The sequence below is a fragment of the Cololabis saira genome, chromosome 12, assembly GCF_033807715.1.
Source record: "Cololabis saira isolate AMF1-May2022 chromosome 12, fColSai1.1, whole genome shotgun sequence".
NCBI lineage: Eukaryota > Metazoa > Chordata > Actinopteri > Beloniformes > Belonidae > Cololabis > Cololabis saira.
In genome coordinates, this window is record NC_084598.1 from 29068809 (window position 1) to 29091907 (window position 23099).

A 23099-nucleotide genomic window follows, 5' to 3' on the forward strand; every position below is an offset into this window, starting at 1 on the left:
CAAACCGTATTGTGGGGCTTGAGGCACAAAGTATTCTAGGGGGCGCTGTGGAGCCATTAGGCCACGCCCATTAATGCAAACCATTAGATATCACATTTTTCGTCAGGCCTGGTTTGCGTGCAAAATTTGGTGACTTTTCGGGGCACATTTAGGGGGGCAAAAAGGCCCTCATTTGGTCGGAAAAATAAAAATGAGAAAAAAATCAATAAAAATTCCTACAGATACAATAGGGCCTTCGCACTGTTAGTGCTCGGGCCCTAATAATAATAATAATAATAATAATGTGAACTGTATGAATGCCAACTCAGAAGCTCAATATAAATATTCCATGATGAAATATTATTTCTATCAAACCTTTACATATTTGAAACCACGTTTAATATTGAATCTTTTAAAACTGAGAAATAGCTTCAATCACATTAGCACTCTCTAATAGCACATCAATCAATCAATCAATCAATCAATCAATCAATCAATCAATCAATCAATCAATCAATCAATCAATCAATCAATCAATCAATCAATCAATCAATCAATCAATCAATCAAATTTTATTTATAAAGCACCTTTCATCCAGGTACATGAAATACAAAGTGCTTTGACATTTTGTACCCCTGTCTCTGACTGAAAAATAAGCGTAATAAACAAAAAATAAAAACTGGGAGACCAAAAAAATAAAAACTGACATACAATATAGTTAATTAAAATGAAAAAATGATAAAAGTTCAAGGATTAAGGCTAAAAAATAATCCGTCCACAACAATAAAATATAATAATAAAAACATTACAAGAAATAGATAAATAAATACAACAAATACCTTTAAAAAATGTTAAACAGAATAAAACTATAAAATTTGATGCTACATAAAAGCCAGACCAAAGAGAGGAGTTTTTAGTCTACGTTTAAAAATGTCCACATTTCCAGCTCCTCTGAAAATCAAAATATTTTTTCCTGAAAACAGAAATTTCACGTTAGAAATGTGGCACTCCAAATGCAAGCAGCTCATTGGCTGCCTCTACCTATGACGCAACAACGCGGAAGTAAAACACGACTGAAGCAGGAGGAAAGATGGCAGTTCACAGGTGTAGTCACTCCGTCTGGCTGCTTCTTCTTAGTTTGTCAACGTTTCTCGTTGCAGGGAGTAAAGAAACGTCTTTAAATGACGACCACCAAGCCGGCGGGGTCCATAATCCGCAGACGGCCGAGCAGCCTGCGGTGGGAGAAGCAGCCGGAGTTCCAGGCGATGCTGCAGCCCCTTCAACAGCCTCCCATGACTCCCACACCAAAACACAACCTGAAGACGACTTTCAGGAGGAGCTGGTGATCAGGCCGCTTCACTCTGGAGATATTTATGCCAGCTTCCAGTTCCGCACCGTGTGGGAAACAGATTTCATGGGAGGAAACAAAGGTGAGCTCACTTTTAGCAGCCACTTAACACGCTGATAAGTTATTTATCTATCGTACAGGTTTGTGCCTCTGTACAGAAAATCTACAAGACAACAGCTTGATCCAAGCAAGACTTATTATTTAAACAAGATGCTGCACGTATCACCACAGCATGACTTATTTATTTATTCTTTATTTCATTCATTGATAAAATAAAACCACAAACAATCCAATATAAACACAAACGTTCCTAAATTGTGAATGAAAGGGAGCAGAAAGAAGAAGAATCTTATTTAATCTGCCCCTTTTTCCCAAGAAATCAATTCACAAAGAACGTAAATTAAAAAACAACAACAAAGTAAACAAAAAACTAAAAATATTTTTTTTTCCCCAATGTAATGTTGTACATATATCCATGTTCTTTTTTTTGTGTGTTTCACTCATAGTGAAATGTACCGTCTTATTTGCTCAGGAGTAATATAAGTTATAATATCCCATGCACACTCACACATACTTATTTTTTGTCTTTATTCTTTATTATTTATATATCGCATTATTAGTTTGCCATCACTTTTGTGTAGTTATACTTTTTGTTTTTGTATGTTAAAAATTGTGTTCTTTATAACACATTACATTTTAATATCTTCAGTGGAGGCTTCAAATAAGCCCATTGGGTTTTTTCCCTCTTCCTGCACCTATAGTATTTATATTTGATATTTCCTGTATATTTTTAAAACTGTGCAATTCAATAAACTAAACTAAGATGAAGAAAACGCTGCCAGACAACAGCTTGATCCAAGCAAGTCTTATTATTTAAACAAGATGCTGCACGTATCACCACAGCATGACTTATTTATTTATTTATTTATTCTTTATTTCATTCATTGATTAAATAAAACCACAAACAATCCAATATAAACACAAACGTTCCTAAATTGTGAATGAAAGGGAGCAGAAAGGAAAATAATCTTATTTAATCTGCCCCCTTTTTCCCAAGAAATCAATTCACAAAGAACGTAAATTAAAAAACAACAAAGTAAACAAAAAAATAAAAATAAAATAGCCGCTGGCCAACACAGACTTCTTAGTTCCCAAGTCACAACTCAGTTAATATCACTCAACAACAACAAACAATGTTCATACCTTTCATGACAATGGTTATGTCAATCAAACATAACCAACATATTACATTATATTTCATTATATTTCCATAACATACTGGCTTTAATTGTTCTTTTGAATGTAATGTTTGATTTGGATTCTGAATGACTGACTGATGGTTTTGGATGACTGTATAAGAGTTGCTGCTAACTCATACATTTTCATATGTTTTCCCTAAAAATATGTATCAATTAATTAAATTAAACATACTGCAAATAAGGCACGTAAGAGTTATTACAAGGATTAAATCCCAAATCAAACACAAGATGATAAAGTCATCTCAGTTTTGATGAGATTGGAACAAATGTTTCCATAGTTTCCATAGTAAGTGACTCTGTCTTTTCAGTGTCAAGGCCTGACCTGTTAAACTCAATTGTTTTCCCTTTTTAATGCATTGTTCAGATTGAAAGTAGCCGGGCCAGACATCATACTTATGTTCCTCTTCCTTTTTAAAAGTTAATCAGATTCCTCTTTGACTTGGTGGTACCAACAGACACTGAAAGAAGCATGCCTCCCAATGCCACTGGATAGATATATAATAAGAAAAAAGAAGCATGTAATGTAGGCAGAGCAATAACAATAGACTAAAATTACTGGACAAACACTAACCATGACATCACCCATAGGTTTCAGTGAACTATCTGATTTCATATGTCGTTTTGTTGGCGAAATCAGTAATGACCACAAGGCTTAGCCGGCGCTGGGTTAATTCGAGCTCCCAACTGCTTTGCTGAGCTTTGTAGCATGAGGACGTGATAATTGTTAGTTCAAGGGTAGGCAACCCTGGTCCTAGAGAGCCACCGTCCTGCAGGTTTTTGATGTTTCCCTGCATCAACACACCTGATTCTAATTAACGGTCATCTTCAGCTTCTCACCCAGGTGTGCACAATTATGTTAATGACACAGTCCTTTGTATCAGGGTGTGATGAAGCAGATACATATCTAAAACATCCAAGACTGCAGCTCTCTAGGACCAGGGTTACACCTGGGCTAGTTAAATGCCAATGAAAAGTCCACGTCCCATATGATTGATACATTTTATTGCTTTATAAAAATGTACTTGACGTGCAGAGGTGTCAAAAGTATTCACATTCATTACTCAGGTAGAAGTATAGATACTAGAGTTTAAAAATACTCCTGTTGAAGTATCAACTCAAGTTTTTTACTCAAGTAAAAGTATAAAAGTACTGGTTTCAAAAATACTTAAAGTATAAAAGTAATGTAAGGGGGGGGGGGAAAGCCATTGAGGACAAAAGCAATTGAAAATGAATGCATCTTTCTTAGTATAATGCAAATATACTAAAGAACCATATATGTGTACTATTGTGTTTCAGAGAGCAGAAGATATGATGATTAGTTGCCTATAAGTATTGTAATGGTGCAAAAAGTCAAACTTCAGAGGCATGTTATCATTTATCCTAACCTTTATTGGAATGTACATCCAAGTTTAGTTGCAGGAATCTTAGGGCGACGGATGTAAGAACAAAACTGGACAAGAACATCTGAAACAACCACAACCAAATTCACTCTATCTGGATGGAGCAATTTAACTGTATAGTTTTTTTTAAAGGCCGAAATGAAATAGAGTAACGAGGCTGTTTTTTAAAATGTAAGGAGTAAAAAGTACAGATAATTGTGTGAAAATGTAAGGAGTAAAAGTAAAAAGTCGTCTGAAAAATAATTACTCCAGTGAAGTATAGATAACCAAAATTTCTACTTAAGTAAGGTAACGAAGTATTTGTACCTCTTTACTTGACACCTCTGTTGACGTGGTAGAAAAAATTAAAGTCGTTGGACACCGACTTGCTTTGGATCCATCCTGTAGTGGTCAGTCAATCAACTGCAATTTTTGTCACTCCCTGGTTGACTTCAGCCCAGAGAGATTGTTGACACATGGCCACAACCAGATTAGTATCAAACAAAAACATCAGTGACATTCAGTGGACCAGGAACACCTGTGAATAACTGACTGCAGCAAAAACTTTTGATTCAAGGTGTTATTTTCAATCCTGCGTCCCCTTAGTAGTTTTGACTAGTGGCTCATGGACACTATGGCTTAAAGCCTACCCCGAGCCCTTGGCTGTGAATATAAGGACACTTATTTCACGAGAGCTGGAGAGGATATTTGTTGCAAAGTAAATGAATTTGACTGGCCAGGGTTGACTGAAGGTGTTAGCAAAATAACTGAGTACTGTGACAACTTTAATAATGTGTGAGAAGAAGAGTGAACAGGTTTTTGTTATTTTACGTTGTCAGGGCAGCACTTTTGAGGTTGAAGTATTTTTGATTTTCAAATTTGATTATGTAGGTGCATGCAGGTTTGATGTTAAATATCAGAAGTTAAAGTTGTTTTATACAATACATGTTTTTCTGGAGTCATGAAAGTTCTCTTCTCCATTCACTGTGGAAGTAGGTAAAGTCATGCCAAAAGCCTTTTAATTGGCGTAAGCAGTGATGCCTGAGTATGCAATGATAACAGTAACAGTAAAATATTGGTTATTGGCTTATATGTTGTGGACAAGCGCCAACCATCTAACTTCTTGGTTGAGGCTCATGTGGAACTAAGATTGGTTGCAGTTCCTTGACTGACCACTAGAGGCTGGCTGCAAAAGCGACTCAGTCTCCATTGATTCGAATGTTAAACCTCCAACTTTTCAGTAGAAATAAACATTTTTGCTCTCAATCGTTCGACTACACACCCATGACAACTCTGAGGAGGGTTTTTTTTGGAACCATGCCAGGAGAGCTTAAATAAATCATTTATCCTTTCCTCAATTATCATTCTACCACGTTTAACCGAGCAACCATCCATTTGTATAACCCACCGTTGCCTAAACGCAACAGTACATTTTGGATTTCACCATTGAAACAAAGGATAAACGTTATTCCGCTGTAAAAGTCTTAACAAAAGCTGTAGATATTTCGGGGTTCAAGTGAAGTAAAGCTAACTTTAATTGACATACAAATGGCCTGTTCTCATCAGTTTATCAAGCCACATGGCTGCACCCTGTATGAAGAAAAACGGGCATTGCAATTGCTCTCAGAAACCAGTGGGTCACATGACGATTGTGCTGGATTCCCAGAAACTTTTAATTAAATAACTTTTTTTTTTCTCTCAGGCATATTAATCTTAAATATGAAATAATCACTGGCACACACAGCCTTTCAGAAGGGTGAACCATCTTTACTCCTTAAAGATACTGCCTCTGTGATGACGGGGAAACCTTTAAAGTCTGTAGCGAGACACTAGCAGTGCACACACTATCCAACTTTGCACACACTAACCATCATCATATATCAAAAATATTGCTAAAGTGTAAAGCACTGTCAGTAATTGGCAATAAAGTCTGTCTCCTCAGATGCCTTTCCTTTTCAGTTTCCAGCTACAGGCTGACAAATATAAAGCTTAAGCAGCTATTTTAAAGGAGCTCTTGGATCTGAGTGTGTTAAATCCAACAATTTGATTCATCTGCTGCAATATACTCGGGCATCATACATCTTATTCTTTATTTTATTTTCCCTGGCACAACCTTAAAAGCTCTCTGCCACTGTGGAAAAATTCCAATGCTTGTGGTATTCATATCAAGACAAAACCAATCACTGGAACCTACTGGAGACCAAAAACAACAATTTCCACAGCTCTCTGGTGCCTTTTGGCCAGGTCTCTATTGCAAATGTTAATGTGGTTCTCAGTTTACTCCCGTAGTTGAATAAAAGGTTAAATAAATAAGATATAAGAAGTTATTTTTGCATCATGCCTCCTGTGCTCTCTAGACACATGCGCTCCCACATTCCTTCGGCTTCATATCCACCTGTGAAAGTGCATCTCCAGCAGAAAGTGCTTGGCTGTTAAGTGCATGTGTAAAGTTATTTTTAACATTTATTGTGTTTTCTTTGCAATAAATGCACTGAATATAAATTTCAGTTTCATAATTTGCTTCAAATTGATGATTAATTTTACAGTGAGAGTTTTATAATTATGAACAGAAAAATCTTAAAATGGTAATCTACCAGTGTGCCAGCGTTAAGTATTTTGTATTAATGGTGTAGGTTTACAAGTGATTGGCTTATGTCCCATCAAAGGGAAATATTAAAATAATGAGGTCTAAATTTTGATATAAAATGTTCTTCTCATGTCAGGCTGGTACTGCTAAACTGAAACAACATTTAATGGTCATGATAAGAACCCTATAAATCCCAACAGTATTAGGGTTTTCTGTTATTAAATCATATGCAACAATTTGTGCATGTCTTGATAATCCTGTATTTGTGTTTATATTTTTCAGTGTCCCATTACAGGCTGTTCCCTAAGTCTCTGGGTCAGGTCCTCTCCAAGTTCTCAGTGCAAGAGCTGCACATTTCCTTTACACAAGGCTACTGGAGGACCATGCAGTGGGGGCAGCCGTTTATGCCTTCGCCTCCGGGAGCCGAGCTCTGGGTTTGGTTCCAGAACTCTGTGACAGAGTGAGTGCAGCTTCAGAGATGCAAAACAAAGTTGATCACAAAAGAAGGTTTTTCCCATGACCTTTTGGTCAGACATGTCTGGGTTTACAAACACTCTTCATTAGAGGACGACTGAGATATAAAAAGGTTTATGACATTGACGGATCTCAGCTTATCCCAAATGGACAGAATACTGTTTTTAATTTACAACCATAATAATTATTAAATGAGGAAAGAGTTGAGATACAAGGTCAGTTTGAGTTTCATGGTCATTATTTTCACTGGGATAAGTGTTTTTTTTTTTTTTTTTAATGGAAAAATACATTTAAAATTAGACTTTTAGAACCATGTATACAGTAGTCAACATTTAAAGTGGATTAAAACATTGAATCTAATTTGTTCTCATACAAGAATAGGTGTTCAAAAAAGTCTGGCAGGTGTGTTTTTGATCCACTTCGAATGTCCACTACATTTTATATGAATTTTCAAAATTTGTATAAGATTTATGCTACTTCCTATTCTGATTGATGACCATTCAAACATTTCCCTGCTGTTTCTCTACAACATTTAGTGTGGACGCAACCTGGAAGGAGCTGACCAACGTTTTGTCAGGGATCTTCTGCGCTTCGCTGAACTTCATTGACTCCACCAACACTGTTCAGCCCAGCGCCTCCTTCAAGCCCCTGGGAATAAGCAACGGTACAGTAAGGCCTCTTCACTGTGCTCATGATGCTCGGCCGTCGCGTCTAAAAAAGAATAAATGAGACAGTTTTAGTCTGCAATGAACCTTTGTGATGTTCAGTTGCTTCAGATACGGTTACATTACAATAATGAGTGGCAAGCTGTGAAAACACGAGAAACTGGGATTGGGCTGTGTCAGAAACTCATGTTTCTGTCATTTTGATATGGTAAAACATCCCCCACAACAATACACAGCAACCTCAGTTCTTGACCATAAATGTTGTCCTTTATTCTTTTAATTAATGGACTTTGTCAGATGTAATGAGACCCCCATCTTCTAAAAAGTTCAGCTTTTGTCACATCAGACCGACTGAACATCATTATTGTGAATGTGAATGTGATCGCCCGACTGAGATAGCTTGTTTTATGACATTGTGAAAATTAAGAGTATTGTACAGTTGGTAGAACCTACAATAAATAAGACGGCAACAATAACTGAGACTGCTACTACTCAATCAACTGTGCTGTTTACAGACTTGTAACTAGCATGCGTAGATATGTTGACTTACTGCACTGGACTCATTTCCAGGCTGACCAGTAGCACACCAAGGCAGAAAACCATCAAAATCATTTACTCCTTTAGTTATTAGCAGTAACTGCTGCTTTAGTTGTTCCTCTCCTCTCTGTTTAGCAGCAGTTTGTTAGAAGCGCTGCTGTCGCCATCTATGGACCTGACTGGTTACTGCAGTTAATGCTTCGAGCGCTTGACACGGTTTGAGTCCTCTCAATCTCAATAGACTTTCTGGGTAAAAGTAAATTAACAAGCACACAAAAAGACGTCACTAAATACTTTTCGGTAGTGTTCAGTCTGCTTCTTCTGCTCTTAAAGCCAGAGGACAAGAGTTGTGTCTGTTTTTCTTTTGATTGTGGCAGAATGATCGATGACTGTCCTGGACTTTAAATTGTATTGAATTATAGGGTACTCTGCTGCTCTGCATTTTGATTCAATATAACCACCAAGAAAGTATCCATCCATCCATCCATCCATCCATCCATCCATCCATCCATCCATCCATCCATCCATCCATCCATCCATCCATCCATCCATCCATCCATCCATCCATCCATCCATCCATCCATCCATCCATCCATCCATTGATTTGTGTCCTCTGCCTCCTCTTCCAACTTCTCCAGAGTAATACCCAAATTATCCATGGTTAATACTGCTTAAGGATTCTGTAATTGGACTTAACATTTAAGCCTTTAATTAGAGTAATCACCCTTTTATAGTTAAATCTGACACTAGTTTGTTTTCTCATTAAAGCATAGTTAAAAAAAATGTGTGTGTGTATAAACCATATTTCATTTTCTGTGGGCATTCTGAAATTAAAGAAAAAACTTAAGTTTGTCAACAACCAAATAAGTAAGAGAGCTGTCCTGATACATTTTAGCAGTATTTGACAAGTACTGTATGAAGCAGGTGTGGGTTCTAGTCCAGCTGCAACCAGGTATGGATACAATTAAGATGTTTGTTTTTTTTATATATATATATATATTCATCACCAAATTAGCAAATATTATTTTTATTCAGGCATAGTTTTTATCGGGTAACATTTGTCTTTCAACACATAGTACCAAAAAAAGTTAGGCTGCTCCTATAAAATGTGGATAAACGCAACGATTTTCAAATCTCATAAACCTGTATTTTATTCCCAATAGAACGTAAACAATATCAGATCAGAACATCAGATGTTAAAACTCAGGCATTTTGCCATTTCGTGGAAAATATTAACTTATTTTGAATTTTATGGCAGTGACACATCTCCAAGAGATTGGGTGGTGTTCACCAGTGTGTGGCATCCGCTCCTCTTTAAACATCCGTCTGTGAACGGCTGGGAAGTGAGGGGACCAGTTGCTGGAGTTGTAGGAGAGGAATGTTGTCCCGTTCTTGTGTGATGCAGGATCGTAGTTGCTCGGCAGTCCTTGACCTTCGTTGCCAGATATTCCGTCTCACAATGCGCCAAATGTTCTCTGTTGGTTAAAGGTCTGGACTGCAGGCAGACCAGTTCAGCACCTGGACTCTTCTTCTGTAACGCTGTCCTGTAGTGATGGATGCAGTATGTGGTTTAGCATTGTCTTGCTGATATATGAAAGGTTTTCCCCAAAAGAGATCTCTGAATGAGAGCCGTGTTGCTCTAAAACCTTTATGTACTTTTTAGCATTGCAGTTGCCTTTCCAGATGTGTAAGCTGTCCACACCATATGCACTATGTATGTAACCCCAAACCATCAGAGATGCAGGCGCTGATAACAAGCTGAATGTTCCCTCTCTTCTAAAGTCGGCAGGACACGGCGTCCATGGTTTCCAAAAAGATTTAGACATTTTGATTCATCTGATCATAAAACAGTTTTGCATTTTACCTCAGACTATTCGAAATGTGCTTTGACCCACATCCGACGCCAGGGTTTCTGGATCGCCACATTAAGCTTCTTCTTTGCATGATAAAGCTGTCAGCTGCATTCGTGCATTTCACAGGGACCTGTATTCAGAGACGTGATCTCTGGAAGTCCATGCACTGATTTCCAGGAGAGGATCATGCATTGTCCCCAACATACAGAGATTCCTCCTGATATCTGAATCTTTTGACACTGCAGATGGTGCGGTCTTCAAAGTATTTACAATTTTATGTTGGGAAACTTTTTATTTTATTTATTTTTTACTGAAATTGTTCCACAATTTTTGAGGCAGTTTGTCATAGATTGGTTAACACCTGCCCAGCTCCGCCTCTTCCATGTACTTTGTGCCCAGTCGTGTTACTGACCTGTTGTCAGACCGGTTGGTTTTATTTGTGCCAGTTACATGTTGCAACTTTTTTGAGACGTGTTGCTGCCATCACATCGAAACCTTGCTCCATATATTATCATGAAAAGTCAAAATGTCTTTCCTTCAACAACTGATATGTTGTCTGTTTATTAGAAATAAAATATGCACTTAAGGATGAATCATTTTGCATCATTGTACATTTTTGCCAAGTTCTTGCTCCAGGATCTGTTTAATTTTAATTTGTACATTGGTTCCGTTTTCTTCTCTTTTTAATTTAAAGAAACTGACCACCGCTTCCTTCGCTATGCGACCCTTCCAAGAGAAATTGTCTGCACTGAGAATTTGACACCCTGGAAGAAACTCTTGCCATGTGGATCCAAGGTGAGCTCCTTCAGCTGTGTGTTTGCCGTTTGTGTTGTATTTTTGTGGCAAACCCGCTGATATTTGATGTCTCTCTCTCCTTTCTTTTATGAATTAAATGGTTATGTATCTTTACAGGCTGGTCTTGCTGTGCTGTTGAAGTCAGAAAAACTCTTCCACAGCAGTTTTCATTCCCAGGCGGTACACATACGACCCGTGTGTCAGGACTGGCAGTGCAAAACCACATCCTGGGAGCTGAGACAGACGCTGAACGTAGTCTTTGATCTGTACACCTCTGGACAGAGCAAGAGAGGTGAGTGCAAGCACATACTTCCTGCACTCAGACATCTCCTTGGCCTTTGCTAATTCAGGTTTCTTCTCCCTTCAGAGTGGTCTTTCTTCAAGATGTTCTCTCGGACCCTGACGGAAGCATGTCCGCTAGCGTCCTCCAGTAAAATATACATCGACGTCACAGACAACCCTCAGGTGGGATTTCTTATCCACTCTAAATCATTAACCCTTTTCCCATAACATCATATAAAAGACTGCTAAACAATAATTTAACAAGATAATAAGTAAGAAGGACGTATGGTAGTGAACATCTGTTTACATGATGTAACAGAAGATCTTCTCAGAGTTATGAAACATGAATATAAAGGTAATAGCTGCAATATATTGGATTTGGATGTTTTTATTTTGCAGGAGGAGCAGTTTGAGCTGGTCCCAGCGACTCCCCTGCTGAGTCAGGCCGTGGTCCTGGGGGACAGACGGACCTTCTCTGTCTACGATCTGACCCAACAAATCACCTTTGGCACCGTGCGCTCGCTCAACGTGCTGATCCGCTGGAAATCTAATGAAGGTGAGCGACAAAAGCAGCAATGTCTTATATGCTGAACACTGTTATTCACAGTGTCTGTGCTTCAACAAGAAAATAAACATGTTTGTTGTATTCCCCTTTAGTGATTTCAATTGAAACATATTGTTTTTGTCTTTCTGAGAGAGATGGAGTGAGATCAATCCTGTTTTGTTTTCTCATCTTTATTGTTTCCCTGCACCCCGCTGAGACGTGTCTCTAAACTCTTCTTGCAGGAGACATGCTCCGGCCCTTGCTCCATGCCGAGCGTTACGTGGCTGGATACGGACTTCAGACCGGAGAGATTCATACTTTGATGTACAACAACCACCCGTTCAGGTCCTTCCCGGTGCTCCTGATGGAGTCGGTGCCCTGGTACCTGCGTCTCTACATCCACACGCTCACTGTCACCAGCAAAGGCAAGGACAACAAGCCAAGTGAGTCCATACTTTTTTTTTTTTTTTTTTTTTACCAAGCTGGGATGTATGGGAACAGGAAAACTTGAAATCAGGTTGCAAACCTTAGAACAAAGTTTAGTGAAATCATGAGTCAAACAGGGGTTTTCAGATAGAAGCTCTCCTCTGATTTCTAAGCAGCTGCAGGCTGAGTGCAGTGCAAGAACACATCAGCCGTCCTTGTGCAATGATGTAAAAAAGAAAAGTTCAACTTAAGCGCAGTGCTCTTTGACACCTCAAAGCATCCCGTAGCAAAGAACCCTGGCAGACCACAGAGAAAATGAAAGATTTTGCCGAAGTCCTGCTTTGATGTACTGTACAAGTTTTAAAGACGTACCGTGACAGCAAAAAAGGAGAGCTTTGAAGTAAAAGGAAATCTTCAACAACTTGGGCATCTCTACAAAAATCTGTGAAAAGATAAAAGGATATTAGAATAATATCAATTTAACTCATTAAATTAATTATGATCTCTTTCAACAAGTATAATCTTAAGCTTGGCCTTAATAGCAGTGTTTGTCAGCATCTCCTCTGCAGTTGAGCAGCTAGTTTCAAAAAGAAAAAACCTGGAAGCTAAAACCTCTGCTTTCGTCCATTTCTGTATTTTTACCAGCTATATGGCAGCAATAATATTCAACGGGCTATTCTGACCATATTACAAACTGGCAACATTCTTTATTTTTTCTAAATTTATTTTGAAACTTTTGCTATGCTGTGCATCGTTCTGTTTCTGCTGCAAAAGGAAGACGAATCAGTAGGACTGACGCAGATAATCTCCTGCTGTGGTGTTGAGATGTAACACAAAGCTGTGTATCATTTCAATTCAACTATTTCGCCAGCTTTGCTGTTTTTGCAGAGCAGAATTATTCGAATAGGTTTTTAATAAAAAAAAGATGTGAACTGTGTTATTTTAAGAAAATGGTAACTCAAAGAATTGGCTTTGAGTTTGAAATTCACACCTTTTTAAAATGCTCATATTTATTTACATATTCATTGTTATTGAATACTAAAGGTAAGTTTTGTAAAGTTTCCTTTCAGAAAGACTGATAAATATTTTAGTGACGTTAACTGTCAAGTATGAGACCACTTTTCTGACAGTTTTATTCAACTGCATGCACCTACCTCTGATCACCACAAGGGGGAGCCCGTGAGCCGTGCTTCCTGAACAGCTTTGTTTGAAGACACGCACTAGTCTAGTGCATCCATGTACGTTTTGGGTTGTTGTTTTTTTTCCCCCAGACTTTACAATAGCATCAGTGATTATTCAGGTTTCTCCTTTGTCAGGTTACATTCACTATCAACCATCTAAGGACCGTGTGCGGCCTCACCTGCTGGAGATGTTGATCCAGCTTCCTCCACACTCGTTTACTGAGGTTACAGTGCAGTTTGAGCGGGCTCTGCTTAAGTGGACCGAGTACACACCTGATCCCAACCATGGCTTCTATGTTGGGTATGCTTGTTGGACTATTTTTACACTTATTTTCTCTCGTATTATTCAGAAACAGATGTTTTTGAAACAAGGACCTCCATGAAATACAGGGATGCTGACACTTCACCTATCAAATAATTAAAAATCTGTTTCTTGTACACTTAGGTCTTCAATTATCAGTTCTCTTGTACCAAGCACTGTCGCCATGGATACGAACATCACTCAAGAACGACCACTGTTCAGCAGCTTGTAAGTTTTGTTTTTTTTTTCTTTTTTTTTTTTTTAATATGTCCTTTGTCCCTCATTGGGAAGGACACTTATTTTTTGCTTAAACTCAAATAATCATTGAGCTTTTCCATTTATTCCAGTTTTCCCTGTAAAGAGGAGTCCAGCTACTTTATGCGAGTCTACACGGAGCCATTGTTAGTTAACCTACCCACTCCTGACTTCAGCATGCCCTATAATGTCATCTGCCTGACGTGCACGGTCGTGGCCGTCGGCTATGGCTCCCTTTACAACCTGCTGACCCGAAGCTTCCAGATTGAAGAGCCCAACCCAGCACTGGCCAAGCGGATCGCCAACTTCATCCGCAAGCTAAGGGGTGTACCCCCGCTCTGAGGTTGGATAAAAATGCATCCACTGGTGCGGATGCTTTGCCTTTTTGGGAAATCACTGGAAACTGGACAACGTTCAGGGAAAAACTGGGTCAAGCACTGATATGTTTTGAAAATAGTCATTTTAAAGGGTAAAAGACAGCTTTGCTCACCATTAATATATGAAGGATGACTTGCTGGATTTAAAAAAAATGGACACGGTTCATTGTGGATAATAAGATTGTTGCATTTAATTGAGGCTTGTGATGGTGGGGATTGTTTTTGTGTTTTGGATAACTTTTGTTTGGTAACTTTACTGCAACATAATGTATATAAAGGGGACCTATTATGAAAAACACTCCGGAGCTACTCACCGGTCCGGTGCTCCGGAGCTAAATACTTAGCCCATGCAAAGATCATACTTGTAAACAAATATAAATAACATAAAAGGATAACGTCACTTACCGCTGCCTCGTGTGCAGTTGCCGGGTCCGTTCTGTTGGAACTGATCGTTTTATGAGGGTAAATGTCGATGCAAAACCTAATTTTCACTGTCCCTCGTTGTTCAAACAGCCACACGATAACCCGCTTCCAAACAATGGCGGACGCTCCGGCCGGCAGAGTTAGTTGTGGGCGTGGTTTCAGCATTGGAGGCCAAACCTCTGCGCCTATCGTGACGTCACCATAGGCACAGATTCTGAACGGCTCGTAAAAGTCACATGACACTGGAAGATTCAGCCGGGCGGGGTGAACAGACCCTGCAGAATTCGGTTGCTTTCCATCTTCTCTGTGTTGGCAGGGTGAGGGGAGACCACTTTATATATGTTAAAACAAGAAAAAACGTGTTTTTCATAATAGGTCCCCTTTAACTATCACTGAACCATACTGCTATTGTGGGGAAACCGGTGAAAATGATCGCATTCTGGTACTGGTTAGACCTTAAACTACACAATTCAAAGTTTTGTATATTTGACTCCTACCAAGGGAAATACATGAAGTCATGGTGACTTTGTCAGAATGATATTAACTTATTTATGGACAATTCTAAATTCACAAACAGTCCAGAGAAAATCCTTTACTAATGAATCCCTTTTTATTAGCTGGCATGTTTTCTGTCTTGTTTTAAGATATTGTATGCAAATGATATGAACACATTTTTATATGGAAAATAATTGTTTTGTTTTTCTTTTCTTTACACATGTTTATAAAAACCCATTTCCTATAACTGATTCATTCTGTTGAGAGATGTGATCAGGGTTGTCCGAATCCCAGCTGTCACCAGGTGAGATGACAGATTCATCCTGACCATTACAATATCAGTCATACCTGCACGAAGAAATACTACCATTTGTATATTCAACCTTACTACATGTACATATCCCCACTCATTTTCACTTCCTGTAAAGTGTGCATGTGAATGTTTGAACTCTGATGTTGTTTTCTCTTCTAACTTGCATCTTTTCTCTTCACTACTAAGTGAAGAGACTAAGAGAGATTGCATCATTCTGAGTTGTACCTGTGTTGTAAGAACTGGATTATATCTGTGTCTGTTTGTTTCAATAAACACAGATATCGCTGTCTTTGACCTGGCAGCAAAGTCTCACCTCTGCAGGTCTGCCAAAAAACAGAGGAACAGGCAGTTTTCATCAGTCAATTTTGTCAGTTCATTGTTTTTTTCTTTTTTTCATTGAAATAAAATAAATGGCAGTTTAGCTGGAAAAAAAAAAAAACTGATATTGCTGATATTGATAAGAATGTCTTTCCAAAAAGGTTCCCTCCCCCTTTAAAGGAGCATACTTTCATCGGAGGCTTCATTTCAAGATATGCGTGTTTGGGCTATTTCACTCCACTAATTTCTTTCACATTCACTTCATTACATCAATAATTATTCATAGTTGCACTGAAGCATATTGTAACTGTGGCAGAATGAATTTGTTATTTTGAGATTGATTTGATATTAAACTACACCATGATGTCTGGGTTTATTTAGTAAAATCATTACTTTTGGTTTTCTGTTGTTTCTGACCTGTTTACCATCTCCCCGCCAGGAGAGATCAGATAACAACACCGGGAGTCACAGTGACTTTGTCAGAACGACATTTTGTTAAACAGAATCAAGCTTCAGCCATGACTGTTAAATATTGTTTCCAGAAACTTTTATTAAAAAAAATAAATAAATCACAAAGAATCTAGGTCTGTATTCAGTGATTCCTTAATGTCCCTCCAACGTGGGTTTTGGTGGTTCTGCTTTTGGTGTGGTTACATGCGCTAATGCTACATTCTTTTACTTTTTGGAAATTAGATCAAATGATATGAAGTGAATCTCTGGTAAATAGATTACAGGGTGTTAAATCACTGTTTCACAAAACCAGGATAGCGGATTAAACCAGGATTCTCTGATTATCCTGGCTGAATGAAACCTGGATACGGTTTCACAAAAGCAGTAGCACATAAGTTACAATGGCGATATATCCTGTGCAGCTACCCTGCTCCAGATCGGCCAACAGCCAGGCTTGTTGAACCTGGGTGTTAGTTAAGCCTCATCTGTTCAGTAAGAGGTCACGCTGATCAGAAACCAATGTGTTTTGATTCCGTTTTCTTATCTGTCTGTTTTGGACTTTTAAATCATCCTGCAATAATATACCACTGATTAATTTTCACATTCAGTCAAGTATTATTTTAATATGTTTATCATCAATTTTAAAATGATCCACGTGGCCATTGTTGCTGTTCGATCATGTTTCGGAAGACGCTGTTGTCAGAAAAGATCTTTAGGGAGTTTGAGTTTCACTGAGTTGGAGACGGACAGTGGAGGAAGAAGAAAAATTGGAGAAAGATAAAACAACCATTTGAGAGGAGGATGTGTCAAAAGAAGCTGGACGTGAAACAGCTTAGACCTGATCAGCCAGACATCGCGATCACTCGACCATCGACTCAGTCTTTGTCCAAGAAATCATGCAGCAATTCACAGACAACATACACAATATCAGGTAAATTAATATGTATGTGGTTTAATATTTCTGATACTGTGTTGTTCCCTGTGATGCTTGAACTTAACATTTCTTGTTATTTTACCTGGTAAGTAAATCTCAACTTTTCTCAGAGGTTCCCTCCCTACTTTCTCTGGAGAACAGGGTCCGTGTATTTCAGCTGGGAAACGTCCGTCCGTCCGTCAGAGTCTTGCGCCCAGTGAGGAAACAGGTGACCAATCAGTAACTTTAGACAAGATGAAAATAAAAAGCATTACTCACTAACTATATAGCCTACTTTAATCTTGCTCATCTAAAAAAAATAAAAATATATTATATACATATATTGAATGAACCCCCGAATATATTGAATGAACCTTGAATATATTGAATGAACCTGTGAATATATTGAATGAACCTTGAATACATTGAATGGACCCAGAATATATTGAATGAACCTTGAATATATTGAATGGACCTTGAATATATTGAATGAACCTTGAATACATTGAACGAACCCCGAATATATTGAATGCACCCCCAAATATATTGAATGCACCTTGAATATATTGAATGAACCCCCAAATATATTGAATGAACCTTGAATATATTGAATGAACCTTGACTGACGTCATCATTACTGCCATCTTGTATGTACATCATATTTGCTGCTGCTTCAAATATGAGCCAGTCAACCCTAGTACCCCTCGCTGCAGCCCTGCGGAAGGGGGCGGGGCGTCGGACATCACAGGGGCGGGGCGTCGGACATCACAGGGGCGGGGCGTCGGACATCACAGGGGCGGGGCGTCGGACATCACAGGGGCGGGGCGTCGGACATCACAGGGGCGGGGCGTGATATCAAAATGACACAGCACCATCTGGTGGCCATTTCCAAATGCAAATTTATATTCAAAGTCATCATTTATACAGATGAATCTCCGAAAATAAGAATACCGTGCAAAAGTTAATTTGTTTCAGTAATTCAACTCAAAAGGTGACACTAATATATATACTCATAATATGCAAAGATAGATATTATATAAGATTATAAAACATACTTGTGTAATATAATTATTATGTTTAATATTACATAATTATAATAAAAATATATAGATTGTCATTGGGTATTGAGTGTGATGAGTAGGCTAGCACTAAAAATCATCGGTATATATATATACAAATTACATTTTTTCAACAACAAAAGAGGGACAAGGACAACAAAAGCAGGTGTTTTGTGTTAATGTGTTTATTCATTCATGAGATTATATAACTAAATATAAAATACTATCAATCTATTGCTTTAAGACAAGCATTTATCAAATTAATTCAAAGTGCCTGTATGAGACAAAAGTAAACTATTTTTTGTGCCCAACAGACAATAGGCAAAACAATGACACTCAATAACAATGACAGAATAGAGAGAGATAGACAGAGATCATTTTGGTCATTGAGATGTATGATCTAGTGAATACTTTTTTATACCTGTTCAAAGTATTGTTCTCCAAAAGCAGCAGGCACCACCATCTTCGCAGAACAGGCATGTCAAGCTGAAATTATTGTTTGTTTCACTTTAGTGCACAACATAAAATGCAATCTGGAAGATGTAATTTTCAGTGCCGAAATGTACTTACAACGGAGTAGTCAAACTGCGCATCCAGGACAATGTACAAGGCAGACTGTACCAAAGCCATCTTGCCACAGGAGAGCTCGCTCACTTTAACATTGTGTTTAATGGTGCCTGTACTGCAAAACAACCATAACTTACTCAATTCTCAACAGATTTTCAAACAGTTTGGTTTGTTATGAACGTCAGAGATGTATGCATACTTGTGAATAACTATAAACATTGAAAAAAGTACGTTTATATGAAAATAACCAAAACAGATAGCTATGACATTTATATTAAATCAATATTTCCATAGTATTCTTAATAACATTAATATTTACATTATAACATATATATATATATATATATATATATTTATATATATATATATATATATATATATATATATATATATATATATATATATATATATATATATATATATATGTATATATATATATATATATATATATATATATATATATAATTACTATATAACATGTATATATATACACAGATGTTATAATGTCATGATATAAATACATCATAATGTAATAATATATAAACATGTTATAATGTAATAATATATATATATATATATATATATATATATATATATATATATATATATATATATATATATATATATATATATATATATACATATATACATATGTTATATGGTAATAATATGTATATGTATATATGTTATAATGTAAATATAAATGTAAATATAAATGTTACTAAGAATACTATGGAAATATTGATTTAATATAAATACCATGTTATAGCTATCTGTTTCTGGTTATTTTCATATAAAAGTACGTTTTTCAATGTTTATAATTATTCACAAGTATGCAGTGTCATAACTACATCTCTGACGTTCATAAAAAACCAAACTGTTTGAAAATCTGTTGAGAATTGAGTAAGTTATGGTTGTTTTGCAGTACAGGCACCATTAAACACAATGTTAAAGTGAGCGAGTCTCCTGTGGCAAGATGGCCGCCGTGTGACGATGTCGCTCTCCATTGGCAGCAGCGCGGACGAGTCATCTTATATATGTCTATGGCCCCGCCCCTGTGATGTCCGACGCCCCGCCCCTGTGATGTCCGACGCCCCGCCCCTGTGATATCCGACGCCCCGCCCCCTTCCGCGGTGCTGCAGCGAGGGCCTTCTCAGTCAACTCGCAATCTAGCCACAGAAACCAGAGAAAAAAAAATATCAGTATCACGTTATAACATGAAACGTTTATTGTTATAACAATAAACGTTTCATGTTATAACGTGATATTTTTCACCTTATTACAATAAACAAACTTATCACGTTATAACGTGATATTTTATTGTTAGAACAATATACTATTAATCACGTGATAGTGTGTTGTTTTGGCTGGTGTCAGGCGAGCTGAGTCTCTGTGACATGTGTTCCGGTTGTGAACTGGCATCACCACGACCCAAAACATGGATACAGTTACTCCACTGTTGGGCTTTATACGAAATCACGGTGTACCAGAAGAGTTCCTCTCACGCATGGAACAAGAACATGTAAGTATAAAAAACTTCTTGTAAAAACTCTATTTCACTGCTGTCAAAGCTCAGTTATGTAGCTAGTGTAACGGAGTAGGATTAGCGATTTAAATTGTGCAAAAGTAGTGCAACACTGCCATCTATTGGCGTAGTGGTTGGCGAGGGATCGCACAGACCAGTGAGGATTTCACTGTGGTAAGTTGTGCTCTTGCATGGTCCGGGATGTTAATTGATTTTATTTCGGTTCAGAAGTTAATGTTTTGATTTTAGCCGTGTAATATACTTACAAGGATCTAAGCTAACTGTCTGTAGCAAAGACTGTAATTATTTGTTACTAAAATTGTGTGTTTGAAGATCGGATGAACTATTTTTTGTGTTAACCTAGCTTAATTGGTTGCACGTGTTTCATGTGTTATTCAGACTGAATCCTGAGACACTGCAGATCCCCTGTCTTCATACCACTGTTATATATGTGTGTTGCAGGTAATATAAATATATTTCTTATTTTTAGCTGTTTTTGATGCTTTATTGTGCAATTTCGTTATCTGCTGTTGAGTTTATCATATAATTAATGTATTATACCACTATACGATCACACCATTATAATTTTTTTTTTGCAACATTAAAATGTAGCCTATATTTTTGTTTATGGGATTGGACAGACCAGTTAAGTGAGGATTTCACTGTGACGGTCCTGAGACCATTGCAGATGCCCTGTCTTTATACCACTGTTATATACCCAGAGGTGGACAGAGTACTCGACCCCAGTACTTGAGTAAGAGTACAAATACTACTGGTCAAAATTTACTCCGTTACAAGTAAAAGTAGCTCAGTCAAAATATTACTCGAGTAAGAGTAGAAAAGTACTTGCTTTTAAAGGTACTTAAGTATCCAAAAGTAAATGCTTTTAAATTTACTTTAAGTAAAAGTAAGAGTAAGAGTAAGAGTAAATTTCAAAGCAGAGAGGTAGTTCTGCTTCGGCAGACACAATAAACATTTGAAAATAAATGTCTGTGGTTTGTCTGTGCCCTCGTTTTTTACTCTGTCGAACTCAAACATTGAGTTAAGATACGGCCAAGGATTTTGTGAAAGTCCCTGCTCCGAGTCCTCATTATCAGACTCAGACGACTCAGCGGATTGTCTTTCTTCTCCTGACGCAGGCGTAGCCATTGTTGCAGCTCTGTCTTGACTTGTTGCAGCTCTGTCTTGACAAACGCAGGCTACTTTGGCGGTATCGTTTTGAGGAGGCTTGACGTATTTCTGCTTTACGTACATTAGACTGGGCTGTAACTTCAGAATCATGTAACCCTGTAGGCATTTTTGAGGAAAAGATGGCATACAGCATTTTTTGAAAGATCAGTGTGTCCCAAACCAGAATCCACCGTATGCCAAAAAAATTAGACCCCTGGTTTTCTATATTCCCACATTCAAGATGGCCACCCCTTATGGTAAATTGGACTGTAAACGCTGTTGCCTATCCTGGTTTAGGCTCATAGATCAAGCAATTCCTAAGTTCCAATAATACTGTGTTTGGTATCATTTTAAAGGAGACATTTATAGCTGTCTTTCAAACCTAAAGTTGAACTTTTCTGACATACTTGGAGGTCAATAGAGCTCCAGAAACCCCAGAGAATGTTAATTTTTCACCATTTTCGCCTATGTTATTTTTATTTGTATTAACTCTGTGACACCTAGGAATACCAGAGACATAAAAAAACAAGTACAGCAATACTCACTTTCATATACAGTTTCAGAAAATGTATAATATCACCATATTATTTCTATCTTGTGGGTGATTGTGTGCTGGATAGGGATGGGAATTGATAAGATTTTTTCGATTCCGATTCCATTTTCGATTCTGCTTAACGATTCGATTCTTTATCGATTCTCTTATCGATTCTCATATGGAAAAAAGGAGAAGAAACAATTTTAGTATCAACTTTGTTTTAATAAAACAAAGTTGATACTAAAATTGTTTCTTTGTTTCAATGTCTTTGTTTCTCTGATCTTTTTTGTTCACAGATATAAAACTTTTATATCTTTGAACAAAAAAATTTAAGTGAGGTCTTAAGACGCCCCCAGCCTTGGGCTCGATGGTGCCAGGGGGTCCCCACAAGATGATTTGTAATATACAGTAAAATATGTATTTAATATAAAATAATAATAATAAAATAAATATTCTTCTGTAGAAATTAACTAAAAACAACGAATTATTTTGTAGCAATTGCACACGAATGTCCAGTAACATGTTCAATACCACAAACTTAGTCACTGCTGGTAACATTCATCTATTATGGCCTGATACTCTTCCCTGCCTTGATGAAAGGAGAATCTAGCGGTAGATGCTCTTTAACTTCTCCATAGATGAGCTGACGAGCTGCAGCAAGACCCCGAGATACTTGAACTCCTCCACCTGAGGCAGGACTTCTCCACCCACCCGGAGAAGTCACGCCACCTTTTCCCGGTGGAGAACCATGGCCTCGGTTTTGGAGGTGCTGATTCTCATCCCTGCCGCGCCGCACTCGGCCTCAAACCGCCCCAGCACATGCTGAAGGTCCCGGTCTGATGAAGCCAACAGGACAACATCATCTGCAAAAAGCAGAGATGAAATCCTGAGTTTCTCAAACCGGATCCCCTCCGGCCCCTGGCTGCGCCTAGAAATCCTGTCCATAAAAATTATGAACAGGACCGGTGACAAAGGGCAGCCCTGCCGGACATGCACCGGGAACAAGTCTGACTTACTGCCGGCAATGCGAACCAGACTCCTGCTTCGATCATACAGAGACTGGACAGCCCCTAGTAGAGGGCCCCGGACT

The 23099-nt window shown here is 37.9% G+C and overlaps 1 protein-coding gene across 1 annotated transcript; it reads left to right on the plus strand.

Annotated features, from left to right (window-relative positions):
• The first annotated feature begins 1058 nt into the window (after positions 1-1058).
• Positions 1059-16363, plus strand: pigt (phosphatidylinositol glycan anchor biosynthesis, class T). Its single transcript, XM_061736438.1, has 11 exons — positions 1059-1409; positions 6835-7012; positions 7563-7690; positions 10776-10876; positions 10994-11168; positions 11244-11341; positions 11558-11714; positions 11945-12145; positions 13445-13610; positions 13755-13838; positions 13958-16363. Exons 1-11 carry the CDS (start codon positions 1070-1072, stop codon positions 14205-14207), a joined length of 1878 nt encoding a protein of 625 aa, XP_061592422.1. The 5' UTR covers positions 1059-1069; the 3' UTR covers positions 14208-16363.
• Positions 16364-23099: the final 6736 nt, after the last annotated feature.

Excerpts from the sequence above, each read along its gene's own strand:
- pigt (XM_061736438.1), top strand. The coding sequence starts at position 1,070 with ATGGCAGTTCACAGGTGTAGTCACTCCGTCTGGCTGCTTCTTCTTAGT. Across the intron at positions 11,342-11,557 it reads ACGTCACAGACAACCCTCAG|GAGGAGCAGTTTGAGCTGGT; the intron begins GTGGGATTTCTT and ends TTTATTTTGCAG. Across the intron at positions 12,146-13,444 it reads AGGCAAGGACAACAAGCCAA|GTTACATTCACTATCAACCA; the intron begins GTGAGTCCATAC and ends CTCCTTTGTCAG.